This window comes from Lepidochelys kempii, chromosome 9 (genome assembly GCF_965140285.1).
Source record: "Lepidochelys kempii isolate rLepKem1 chromosome 9, rLepKem1.hap1, whole genome shotgun sequence".
In the NCBI taxonomy this organism is placed as follows: domain Eukaryota; kingdom Metazoa; phylum Chordata; order Testudines; family Cheloniidae; genus Lepidochelys; species Lepidochelys kempii.
Genome location: NC_136388.1, coordinates 91,940,574 through 91,952,656, shown reverse-complemented (window position 1 = coordinate 91,952,656; position 12,083 = coordinate 91,940,574). Strand labels below are relative to the sequence as shown.

The 12,083-nt window shown below is 44.6% G+C and overlaps 1 protein-coding gene across 5 annotated transcripts in view; it reads left to right on the top strand.

The window, feature by feature from the left end:
* Window positions 1-12,083, top strand: part of MAMLD1 (mastermind like domain containing 1) — a 349,448-nt gene that overhangs the window by 335,120 nt on the left and 2,245 nt on the right. For all 5 annotated transcript variants that reach the window (XM_073358364.2, XM_073358362.1, XM_073358363.1 and 2 more), the window contains 2 exons: window positions 9,926-10,072; window positions 11,774-11,855. In XM_073358364.2, coding sequence (XP_073214465.1) covers window positions 9,926-10,072; window positions 11,774-11,855 — 229 coding nt within the window. The remainder of the gene's footprint in view (window positions 1-9,925; window positions 10,073-11,773; window positions 11,856-12,083) is intronic.

Genomic DNA, 12,083 nt, shown 5'->3' with positions numbered 1-12,083 from the left:
AAGGTATTTGCATATGCAAATAAAGCAGTTAGACACTTGTGCACATAATCGTGGTATTTGCACACATGTGTAATTGCAGGCCAAAGTTTCAAACCAAGCCTGCATAGTATGCATGTATTTACTGGCAGACTTATTGGTTACAGAAAGCCAGACAGGTAAGGGATCAAAATAGTCTTTTTGAGGCAGATTGTCATGCACATCAGAACATATCTCAGAATCCAGTACACAGGCCCGATGGCAGAAATTCCCAGATACACAGCGATACTCACTGCGAGTGTGAGATCACAGTCTGCACCCGTCAGTGTGCTGATGCCAGTGTATGCTATCGGGAGCTAGGAATTAAGACCCCAAGAGCTAGTGCTGATTCCCCCATTATTTAATTACTCTCTGTTGCTTTATGACTTGTACTGATCAAGACTGTTACATTAATTTGCCCTGTGTGGTTTTGCGATCTAGAGCTGTGGTCTCTGTTCATGAGAAGGTGCCCCAGAACTGGTGGCAAATCAGATCTGATTTGAGAAAAAAATCCATGTTAATTTCCTATTAATTTTTAGCTTGGAATTTTCTGTTATGAATCTGAAAATCTTCCTTCTCAGTCTCTTTATTTCCATAAACTAACCTATATTCACCCAGTGATGCTTTGTTAGCACTGCACCCACCGTAGGGATATATTATGCATCTGGTAATTTTTGTGCATTGACTGGGGGGGAGAAGGGGAGTTGTGTATTTGTGGAATGGGGGGGTCTACTTGATGGAATATGGAGGTGCTCCAAGCATATGCTAATGCTGAATGGGGGGTCCCAATTCCTGACCCATAGATAATATCCTACAAGTCACGTGAAGCTACCAAGGATTCCTGAGCTATAGCTTGAAATGCTTCAGTTATCTACAAATAAACACCATTAATTGCTTTTAGAGTGTGTCATGCAGTGGTTAAATAATGAGATCCTTGTTCATGTATTTGTACATCAGCCTGTTTGGAGGTGGGGGAAAAGTCTGAAGTGGTGAAATTATTTAAAATTAGTGGGGATATTTACAGGAAGGCATAAAGAACTGTCAGTAGTGGAAAGCGGCATTTTATGTTCTTGTCCCAAATGACCTTGCTCCAAGGACAAATCAGAGCTTGATGAAATGAAGCTGCAGATGGCTAGTGATCTCAACTCTGTAATAATGAAATGACACAAGAAAAAAATGAGCCGTCTCCAGTTTGCAAATACAATCTGAATGGAAGGGGGAAAGGAATTTTGAAGGGGAGATTGCGTTGACTTGGTTATAGCATTTCAGCTCTGGGTGTCTAAATACATATTTCTCTTGATTTTTTTTTAATTAGTGGCACTGTGTACACTAACAGCCAAGGGTGCCTTAACATATTGTTTTCTATTTTTAGATGTTAGCACCTGGGCTGTGACTTTGCATTATCAATTGTTTTAGCCCAACATCTGTGGTTGTGGTTTTGGAACTTGGTTGGACCGATGGCTTGATCTGGGAGTTTTAGGTACTCTGGTTTGGCAGGAAGGGATGAAAGCACGTAAGAGATTTAACAGTGAAAAAGTGATTGCTGCTCATGTGCATAATCTATATTATAGATTTAAAAAAACATTAACTTAAAAAATGGAGCAATTCAAAAACTCTTTCTTTTAACCCAGTGGTTCTCAACCAGGGATCGGGGCCCCTTGGGGGGGCCACGAGCAGGTTTCAGGGGGGTCTATGAATCAGGACCAGCATTAGACTCACTGGGGCCCAGGGCAGAAAACCCACCTGGGGCTGAAGCCTGAGCAATGTAGCTTCCCAGGGGCCCCTGTAGTGTGGGGCCCTGGGCAATTGCCCTGCTTGCTACCCCCTAATGTCGGCCCTGGCTTTTATATGCAAAAAACAGTTTTTGTGACACAGGTGGGCCGTGGAGTTTTTATAGCATGTTGGTTGTGGGGGGGCCTCAGAAAGAAAAAGAACCCCTGTTTTAACCCACTCCATCTTGATTTGGTCCAAGTATATAAAAATGGCAGAGATCTCCAGAATTGGGCAGGTAAAGGGCTAAATTGCCCCCTTAACACTGAATTTCCTGACTTTTGCCGTGTTTGAGCCAAACCTCGCATGGTTATTTCATCTGATCCTTCCCACCCCCTCCCCCAACTATTTAATATATATATTCAGCATCTAGCTGCCGCTTTCTTCTGTGGCTGCTCCTCTTGTGCATTCACCTACACTGACTCCTGTGAACCTCATCAACACCTCTGTTAGAGAGAGCGCCTTGACATCACACACAGATTCCTTGACTCAGACTGTATTTTATAGACGCGAGCCATTGCAGTTTGGCATTGGGGCTAGCGCAAGCTTGTAGAGGCGGTCAGAAAGGGACTACTAGCCAAAATTGGGCGAGATAAATACAGTTTTAGATTATCTCACTGAATTGCTAGGCAAGCTGCCCGCAGTGGGAACCAGAGTGCATTGTCAAGGGTTGGAGACTCATGACAGCTGAAACAAGCCAAATATAAATATTTTATTCTTTGCAGAGAATTCCGTTTTGGACTTTGCCTGTATGGAATAGAGACGTGCAGGAAGTGTATGTGTGTAACTGAGGCAGGTGAATGTATTAGAAAGGGTAGTGACCAAAAGACCCTGCTCAAAATGAGTAAGACTCTTAGAATTCTGGCCTTGAATGGAGCAGCCAGCGTGGAACAATGTTCGTGTGCTGAGGACGCCCTGGGATCGGGACTGCGGCAGAGCCTTTCCTACCATTCTGATTTCCTGGGTGCTTCCATAAGAGTGCATCTCCGATCCTGCTGCTGCCCTTCACTTGGGGAGGTGGAGTGCAGAAGATCCTCTTCCATGGTTGCCATTAATGATGCTCTCGCAGTCTGCCAGTAGGGGATGCCTGTACCAAGGGTGTGATTTGCAGTCTACTCCAGCCCCTCCTGGAAGGCAGAGAGTCACTTTTGATGGTACCGGGGCCACTCCTACTCTAAGGCTTGCTTACACTGCAGCGCACTGCACTGCCCTGGGGTTTATGCATCCCCACTTACATTGCGTATTCCACCTGTCTAGTAAGTGGAAAGCTGATCGTACTCCTGAACCAGTCTCCTGTGCTCCTTCCTACTACCAATATCATGTTCATTAAAAACCCCTATTAGCATGTTCTAAGGTAGGCCTGATAAAGCATGCATTTTGCTCTGTATGAAGTAAAACAACCAATGCAGTAACTTACCGTAGGTTTTAGATATCTTTTTTGCTTTGTTCTGCTGAATAAAACCAGCTGGGGAAAAAAATGTGGCAAAATCCTTGCATTAAAGTTTTCACTCATTTGATTAATTGTTTTTGGAAGTGGGAGTTGGGCTGAATTTCCATCCTGTTAAAAGCCTGGATGCATTTAGAAACAGAATTATGGATATTTCTCTTTTGAGCAGCATGTAACGTAAGAGCAGCTATAAGGAGATGAGCGTATTTTCCATTTTACTTGGCCAAAACAGTCCTGGGTGTAGTTGCCAACCAGGTTTAGTGATCTTGTCATTGCTTCCATCAAACAAGGAGGGTTAACTTTGTGTGATGCTGAGCATGCCAGTGCCATAAGAACAGAAGAAAGACCTTAAAAGAAAATTTCCCCCTCTTTTTTTACAAAACTGTATACCAGTGGATCACTTACAGTCTTCAAACAAAGCTTGTTCCTGACTGACAGCCCCTGAGATAAGCCTAGAAACTTGAGTCTGATAGTATTTCACATGGTTGTATATCAACTAAACGGCTGGAAGATGAAAAAAGAAAAGACCCACTGAGCTACACAGTTTGTTTTATCAATGCTTGTATATTGTGTTAAAACAAACAAACCAGAAAGAGGATGGGGGGGGGAGCTTCAGAAGACGTCTGTACTAAAAGGATCAGTTTTATCTTGAAGTGCATCTTAGAAGTGGAGGTAGAATCAGGGTGGGAGTGGGGGTGGAGAAGAAGAGGGGGAAGGAAAGGAAGAAATCTTTCCCCAAAGAGCAAATGTAAAGTCATATTAAAGACAACAAAAAACAAAGAGGGGGAAATTTTCTTTTAAGGTCTTTCTTCTGTTCTTATGGCATCTATAACATCTATAAGCTGTGTAGATCTATAACATCTATAATCTGTATAGATGTTATAACATCAGCTTTAAGTCATGTAACATGAAAATTCTGTCAATGCATGGGGGGCTTTGGGGAGGCGGGGGGAGAAAGGAGGTTGTTTGTACTAAGGTAGCCACATCTCAACCCAAATATTTTCACCTTTTAATATCCATTTAGATTAAAACTTATGGATGCATTGATAGCAGCTGCTTAGTAAAGGCTTGCACCAGGGATTTTCCTTTTTTAACCATGTGCATGTCTCCACCCTCCTCCTGTTATGCAGCCTCTCAAGAATGCCAGGCAGAGGGAACACCATGTGTGGATTCTTTCTGGATCCTGCAACTGAGCCGAACAGGCAACTCTCATTGCAGTATAGTTTGATGCATGGAACAGCGGGATCTTTCTAATATAGTTATATTGCCAGAGTGCCTAGGAGCCCCAGTCACAGATCTGGGCCCTTTGTAGGAGCTGTACAGCCACAGAACAAAAAGACAGTCACTGCCTCAGAGAGCTTACAAGACAGACAGACAGATGTGGGAGCACAAGGATACAGTGAGGCTGCTGTCTGAGGCCAGCACACATCTACATGTTCCCTGTACAGAAGAAAACTCTTACCTGTGTAGGTCAGGCTAGATGCCATGATGGTCCCTTCTGATCTTAAAGTCTGTGAGCTCACCCCTCCAAATGCTGTCCATAAATGACTTAATGAAGCTTCACGATACCCTGCAAGGTAGGAAAGCCTCATTCTTCCCATTTTACAGACATGTGAACTGGGCACATAGGGTATGTCTACACTGCAGTTAAACACCCACTGCTGGCCCATGCCAGCTGACTCAGGCTCGCAGGGCTTGGGCTCAGGGGCTGTTTCATTGCGGTGTAGACATTCAGGCTTAGGCTGGAGCCTGGGCTCTAGGACCCTGCAGTTAAACACCCCCTTAGCCCAAGACCCAGGAGCCCAAGTCAGCTGGCATGGGCCAGCCGTGGGTGTATAATTGCAATGTAGACATACCCGTAGAGGTTGTCTGATTAGCCCAGGCTTTGCAGTGAGTCAGTAGCAGAGCCAGAAATAGAACTGTTGAGGAGTTTTGTTGCAGTATCTCTTCTATCCTAGTTTGTTAGAATATAGCTTGTTTGTAACTACTTCAGCATTAGTTGTCTTGGCTCAGAAAGCTTGTTAGATGTTGGCACTAACATTTTTACCCCCCCCCCCATATTAAGAGTGAAGAAGTCTGATGTGCGCTGCCTGTTTACCTTTGCATTTTGTCCTTATTCTTTGGTACAGTGGTTGCACATAAACATTTACTTCTGTTTTGAGACCTGTAATTACTGGATTCAGCTGTGAGCCCCATTTAAAGTAAAGGGACTATTTCTCAAACTGGCAGTGTCTTTCAAAACGGAAGATACTTTTAAAGCGCAGTCACTGTATGCATTTTTAATCAGATGCACTTCAGTTCTTCTACTGCTTGTTACTTTCGTTTGAGATGCACAGTTTTCACTAGCAAATACCCACTGTTCTTTGCAAAGCTGAGTCTATTTCTCACAATAACCCTGCTTTGACCTGGTTATCTGTTAACCACAAAGAATTCCGTTCTGATTAGTCCATCTGTTAACTGCTCAAATTCACATGACTTAGCTTTATTGTGAGGGTCTGTAATATAATGCTTAGTGGTCTCCACTGGCAGCTTATGTCTTGTAAAGTAAACGTGCCTTTCCGAGAGCCACTCTTCTGCAGGTCACTGTCTTCTTGATGTTTTCAATGACTTTGTCCGGCAGTTTGCAGTCCCCTTCTAAAATATATTGTAAATCTTCAATAGCTCTGGTCTTAACTTAGTGCATTTTAAAATTGAAGTTGCTTTATGCTCTATTCCTTAGAGTTCCACCTTAAGAGCAGATGGGAAAATATAGGAATGATGAATGAGACTGGTGCTTTTCAACTGTTTTTTAAAAAAACAGTGACTACTTTAGATTAAGGTTAATGGGATTCTTGCCTGCCCATCCAGGATGACTAACCCCCTCAAGATGACATTGGGGAAGTCCTGTTTGTTAATGAAGACTCATGAAGAATTAAGGACTGTAACTTTCCAGATTCTCACCTAAGTGAACACGTGTGTGATTACTGGATGAACAACAAAGAGCTGGAGTTTCAGAAATGCGGTCATGTTGTTGACACAACGAATTTGCGTGTGCACTTACTGCAACTGGAAGCCAGGTTTTTAGAAGTGTGAACGTGCATGGCTTGTAAACGTGGGCCCAGATCCAGCCAAGTACTTAAGCATGTGCTTCACTTTCAGCACGCGCGTAGAGTCTAGTAAAAAGAAAAGGCGGACTTGTGGCACCTTAGAGACTAATAAATTTATTTGAGCAGAAGCTTTCGTGAGCTACAGCTCACTTCATCGGATGTTAGTCTCTAAGGTGCCACAAGTCCTCCTTTTCTTTTTGCGGATACAGACTAACACGGCTGCTACTCTGAAAGTCGTCTCTAGTGGGACTATTCATGGCCTTTGAGTTAAGCACACGTGTAAATGCTTTGCTGGATCAGAGCCATAATTGCTGTGACTGCACACTCAGTCCCAGGAATCACCTGTGCTGTGTGTGCATACGTACATTTCTAACAGTGAGTCACTGCATATGCTGTTTATGCTTGTGAATGGCCAGTGATGCATCTGACCCATCACTGGTGTACACAAAGAGCAGGGTTTTCTGCCACAGGTGTAATGGTTGAACCTGAGCATGGATACTAAGCATACACACTCCTGAAAACTGCTCTGACTCTTGCTGCCTAACTCCCAACACAAGCACCTGATGCTGGGTCTCTATTCACCCACTCACAGCACCAATCCCATCTCCAACATAAATGGCCAAATTGGAAAGCCCACTGAGTACTGTAGAGCTCTGAAACTGCCGTGTGACAGTTTGCCTAGCAACAGAACCACATGCTTTCAACATTTCCAGGCTCCTTATAATGTGCTGTTTGGTTAAAAATTCTGTTGATTCGATGTTTGAATTTGAGTTTTGGAGTGAGAGAGAGAAGCTGTGATGTATTACGAAAAACACAAGAGGAATTCAATGACTGCACACCAGGCATTCATATCTTTGGATGTAGCCCACAAGTAACTAAACGCACCCCTAGATGTGTGAACACCCAGGGCTGTGGTCTCTGGCTTTGAAATTCAAATCCTACCCGAGATGCTATCTTCCTGAAATTTAAAATGGGATAGCCCAAAGCATGGACCAGTTCAGGCTGTGGCTTGTTTGGCTTGGCCTTAGCATGGGAAGTGATTTTTCTTGGGGAGTGATGAAAAGGAAAAATGTTTAAAGTTCATTAACCTTTGATACAGATAGCAGCATCCTTTAGACCACATGCAAGAGCTATTCTTAGTCATGACACTTACATGGTTATTTTCTACTGTAAGGGAATGCAGTAGTTCCCACTAGTGGTGAAAATAAGAGGTGTTTTGTTTTTGTTTTTTTGCTCATCCTAAACATGAACTATAAAATGAAAGACTTTGAATTCCTTCCTTGTTTCACCCCCCCACCACCTTTTTTTTTGGCCTAATTTTCCCCCAAGCAAAAATGTGCATATATATTATTTTTCTTTAGTGGCTAATTAAATGTTATGCAACACTTCTCCCAAATGTAGGAACCTATTCTGGGTATTTGCAAATGAACTTGGCTGATTGTCCTTCTTCCAGCAAAATCCCATATTGTTAGGCCATTCTGCTGCTGCCGAAGAGCTGCAATTAGTAATGTGATTTCCCCTTCTTTACCATTAATAATATGGAAAAAAACAACATTATTTTCTTAATTAGGTTTCGGATAAATTAGAATGAGGTGGACACGATTAGTTAAAAAAAACAAAAGAAGAAGAAGAAGACGACTTTAATGTTATGACTTGTTAATGCAATAGCCCTGAGCGAAACAGAATGATTGTCCTTGCACTAAACTCGTTTGCTTCAGTAAGCACAGACCCTCTGCACGCAACAAGACAAGTTGGGAGGAAATTGGGTAGATGGCAGGGATTTTAGTGATATGAACATTTCAGTGTCTTTCATGTGCAGAGTACACAAACTGAATGCCTGCTCTTTCAAATATTACCCTAGAGGCAATCCATATTATTCAAAGCTTAACTATGGCTGCAGAATAATATCTGACATGAAAGCAAAACACTAGCTTTACATGAACTTTTGTATTTACATCAGAAGTAAATCATATTTACTTCTCTTCCCCTCCTTCTCCTTCTGTGGGAGGGAGGAGAGAAAAGGAATAGTGTCCAGTAGGATTGTAAGCAGAGCAGTGGTAATAATGTCTGGTCTTGTGAGACTGCCCATGAATAGGAATGATAATGAGTTCAGTGATGAGTTGCAGGTTTGTGTCTTTTGGTGAATTATCTCACAGGCATTTACATTTCATCAATTGTGGTTTTGCATAATAGACCTAAGTGCTGCAACAAAAGGAGGCACCATAAAAGTGAGTAATTTCAGTGACCTTCTTGGTAATCGCTCCTATTTTTAAAAAAGTATACATGTCCGAATGACCGGGGCAATCTCTTATAGTGAAACCATCGCGAAAGGCGTTCCTGCTCTGACAGCCTGGCTTTTGACAAACACCCTCCAACGTCTCCTTCTGGTCACTCCAAACCATTGCTGGTATCCTGTTTGCTCCATTTTAGCATGATTCTCATTGTCAGATGTCAAAAGGCAACAACCATTTTCTTCTTGCTTATCTTCTGATAGCATTGATTCTCAGACAAAGGATGTGGGCTTCCATTCTGAAAACAAAGGAAACATGGCCTGGTTAAGAATGCTGGATATAATGTACATAATTCTTTCTGCCAATAATAACAAAGCATCATAAATAATGTAAAAGCTGGATGTTAAAATGGGGACTATACTGGTAGCTACTGTGCCTGGGTATAGAGTTTGCTGGAGTATTTCCCTGCTCTTCCTCTTCTTCACTGAAGACGTGGCTTTTTCACTTATTTTTCTTCCCCTAATTACATGCTACCTCTGTAAGATGTTTTGGCTTAAATGTTTCTGACTTCCTCTTCCTTTCAGGTTCTGCTCCCAGAATCTTTGGGGTGCTGTTATGATGGGCTTTAGAATTTTCCCCTCTGTTCGTCTTGGGTCAATTTCTCAGGTGGCGTAAATTGACACTGATCCATTATTGACCACAATGGAGCGATTCCAGTTCCCACCAGCTGGGTATCTGGCTCATTGATTCCAGTGGAGTAACGCTGATTGATGCCAGTTGGGAATCTTGCTCTTCCCTCCTCTGCATATTCAGGTTCTTGCCTTGTTTCCAGATCATCCTAACCAGGAGCTTTCCCCTCTGATGCTGGTCTCCCCCACTCCCAGTTCTCTGCATGACCTTGGCTCTCCTTTTCCTAAGTTTTCCGCAGTGTGTGTCTTCTTTCTGTCCGATATCTACTAGCTCCTGCTTTACTCCAGCTCTTCTTCCTTTGTCTGTTAGCATCACATTGGGGAATTAGTGGAGAATGTAGGGCTTGATTCACATCCCTCTGCCAGTTATACACCCATGTGACTCCATTGATCCCAGTGAATCAGTCCCCTAGCTGTGGGCCAGGAACAAAGAACTTTGGATTAACCTTTGATCCCTCAGTTTCTTCCTGTGTTGATACTCTGAAGTCAGAGCAGTTCACTGCTACTCATTACAACAGCCACAATGTGCGCCATTCAATGGTGCAGTCTCTGTAAAAATCCAGAAGATGCAATTCAAGATGGAACAGCAACTGGGCTGGAGGGGGGCATCAGTGGATGGGACAATGGCTTCTGTTGTGTCTCCCTGGTGAGACTGATTTTTTTTCTCTTTTTTATCTTTCTTGGCAGGATCAAAATCCTGGAATTGTTACCAGACTTCAGGAGCCAGGCACCATACCAAGCGGAGGCTCGGTGCCTGCACCAACTACAGTGAACGGATATACGATGAGGAACCATTTGCTGAAGCAGCAAATCATAAGACGGCAGCTAATGCAGGTTCGGCTTGCTGTGCCTACGTGACTCCTGTAATGTATACGTGGCCACTGTTAAAGTGAGAAGTGCTGCGTAAGAAATGGCTGTTGCAGAGTGTTGCAGGCTGGGTCTGACTATCGGTCCAGAGAGTCCAGCCTTCTGTCTCTGAGAAAGGCCAGCACCAGTTGCAGTGGGGGACGGGGGTGTGTGTGTACACACATAAGAATACGTTTTTGTGGAAGAGGAACATGGCCACCTCCACGCTGCTGTTTCCATCCCCTGCAGTCCAGGGTCTGTGCTAGGAGAGAGGGCAGATGCTGAGGGGTCTGGCTTAAGGAGTGAGTGAGGCAGGGTTAGGGGGATGCTCTTCATTCCCACCCCCTCCAGCACCATAGGGATTCCTCCCAGTAGATGGTCCAGTCCCAGGTTGTAGTCCCCTTTGCACTGAGCTTGCCACTCCTCCCAGGAGCCGGGGAAGCCCTGGCAGCAGAGGCTGCGTTGGAGCCTTGCTGTCAGGGAGCCAGGGTGGGAGGGCCTGCCAGGGATCAGAGGCAATGAGGAGGCACAGAACCTCTGTGTGCATGGCCCTGGCTTCCCATGGATCCTGAGGAAACTGCCAGGTTTGGGGCGATCAGACCCCTCTCCCCAAGAGGACAGTGCAGCGGGAGCTCCATGAGGGAACCTTGCTGAGATTTCCTCACCAGGCCTGTCCTGCACTTGGTAGCTGGAGTTACTGGCTGTCTGCCTCCTCTCTTTGCTTTTGCCTCCTTCTCACTACCAAAATGGCCCCCCTCCTGACCTGCCCCATGCCTGTCTGTGCTGGTGTTGTGGGGCACTCATTCCAGTCCACACTGTGCTCTCTGCACTGTATGTGCTGTCACAGAGCAGACAGCACAGCACCATTTGGAAGGACGTGGCCAGAGCTCCCAGTAGCACAGGGCAGGCTGTGCTGGAGAAGGTGCCTCTGAAACAGAAGGAAAAGTGCACGGCATACAAGTCAGCTCACTTTAGGCAGAGCCAGCAATATCTTGGTAAGGAGGGAGCTCCCCATGGGTTCTCCCTGTGGGCCCACAGTAGGTTTTGGTTTAAAACGGAGATCTGGCCTACACATAAGAGTAGAGCCATCTTCCCAACACACTCGCAGCTGCCAGCAGTCTCCTGCGTCAATCTGCCCCCTGAAGGCTGCCCCATTTCTGTTCGTTTACATGCTGTGAGCACCTTTCAGTTCCACCCCCAAGAATCTGGTGCTTCAAAGGATGTGCCCAGACAGTTGGCCCAGTGGATTCTGGGAAGACCCAAAGATTCCTGCAGCACACAGAGCCTGATCCACTGAGGACAATGGAAAGATTCCCAGTGACTCCAGTGGGCTTTGAATCAGGCCCCGGTTGAGCAGAAACAAGGAGAGATGGGGGTAGAACCCCCTAGCCCCCATGTGGGTGAACAAAGTGGTCCCAATGTCATTCCAGCTCCCCTGTAGAGGTGGACCTGCTTACACAATTTTTGCCTAAGGCAGCCCCTGCTTGGACTGTGCTATTTAGAGGACACCTTTGCAAGAAGGGGCTTGTGAACAATTAAGTTCCTGACTGAAATGAACTGTCTGGGATGCACATCTGAAGAGCTTATGTGTGTAGTTGTTAGTGTCCAACTGGCCACACTTCAGATGTCTGCTGTTATTTTTGTTCCTTGCGAGGCTGCAACGTGACAACTCTTTCTCTTGTTTTCCAGGAGAAGCAGAAACAAACCATGCTGGGCGTAGCGTCTGAGCAGAGGAGTTCATTTGCGCCCCAACAGATGAATCAGTTTCAAGGTAAGGAGTGAAAGTGTGTGCTACTAAAAATGCAGGGTTCTTAATGATACTTTGCACTGAAAGAAAACCATTCTACATTTTGTCACATAACATGGCATTCTCCTCTTTTCTTATCACTCAAGTAGTAACTCTGTGACAAGGAATGCTGTGGCGAGGCCTGTTTAATGAAAGAGGGGAATTAAAGCAAAGCATCCTATTAAAAATCTGCCATGTTTCAGGGATAAATGC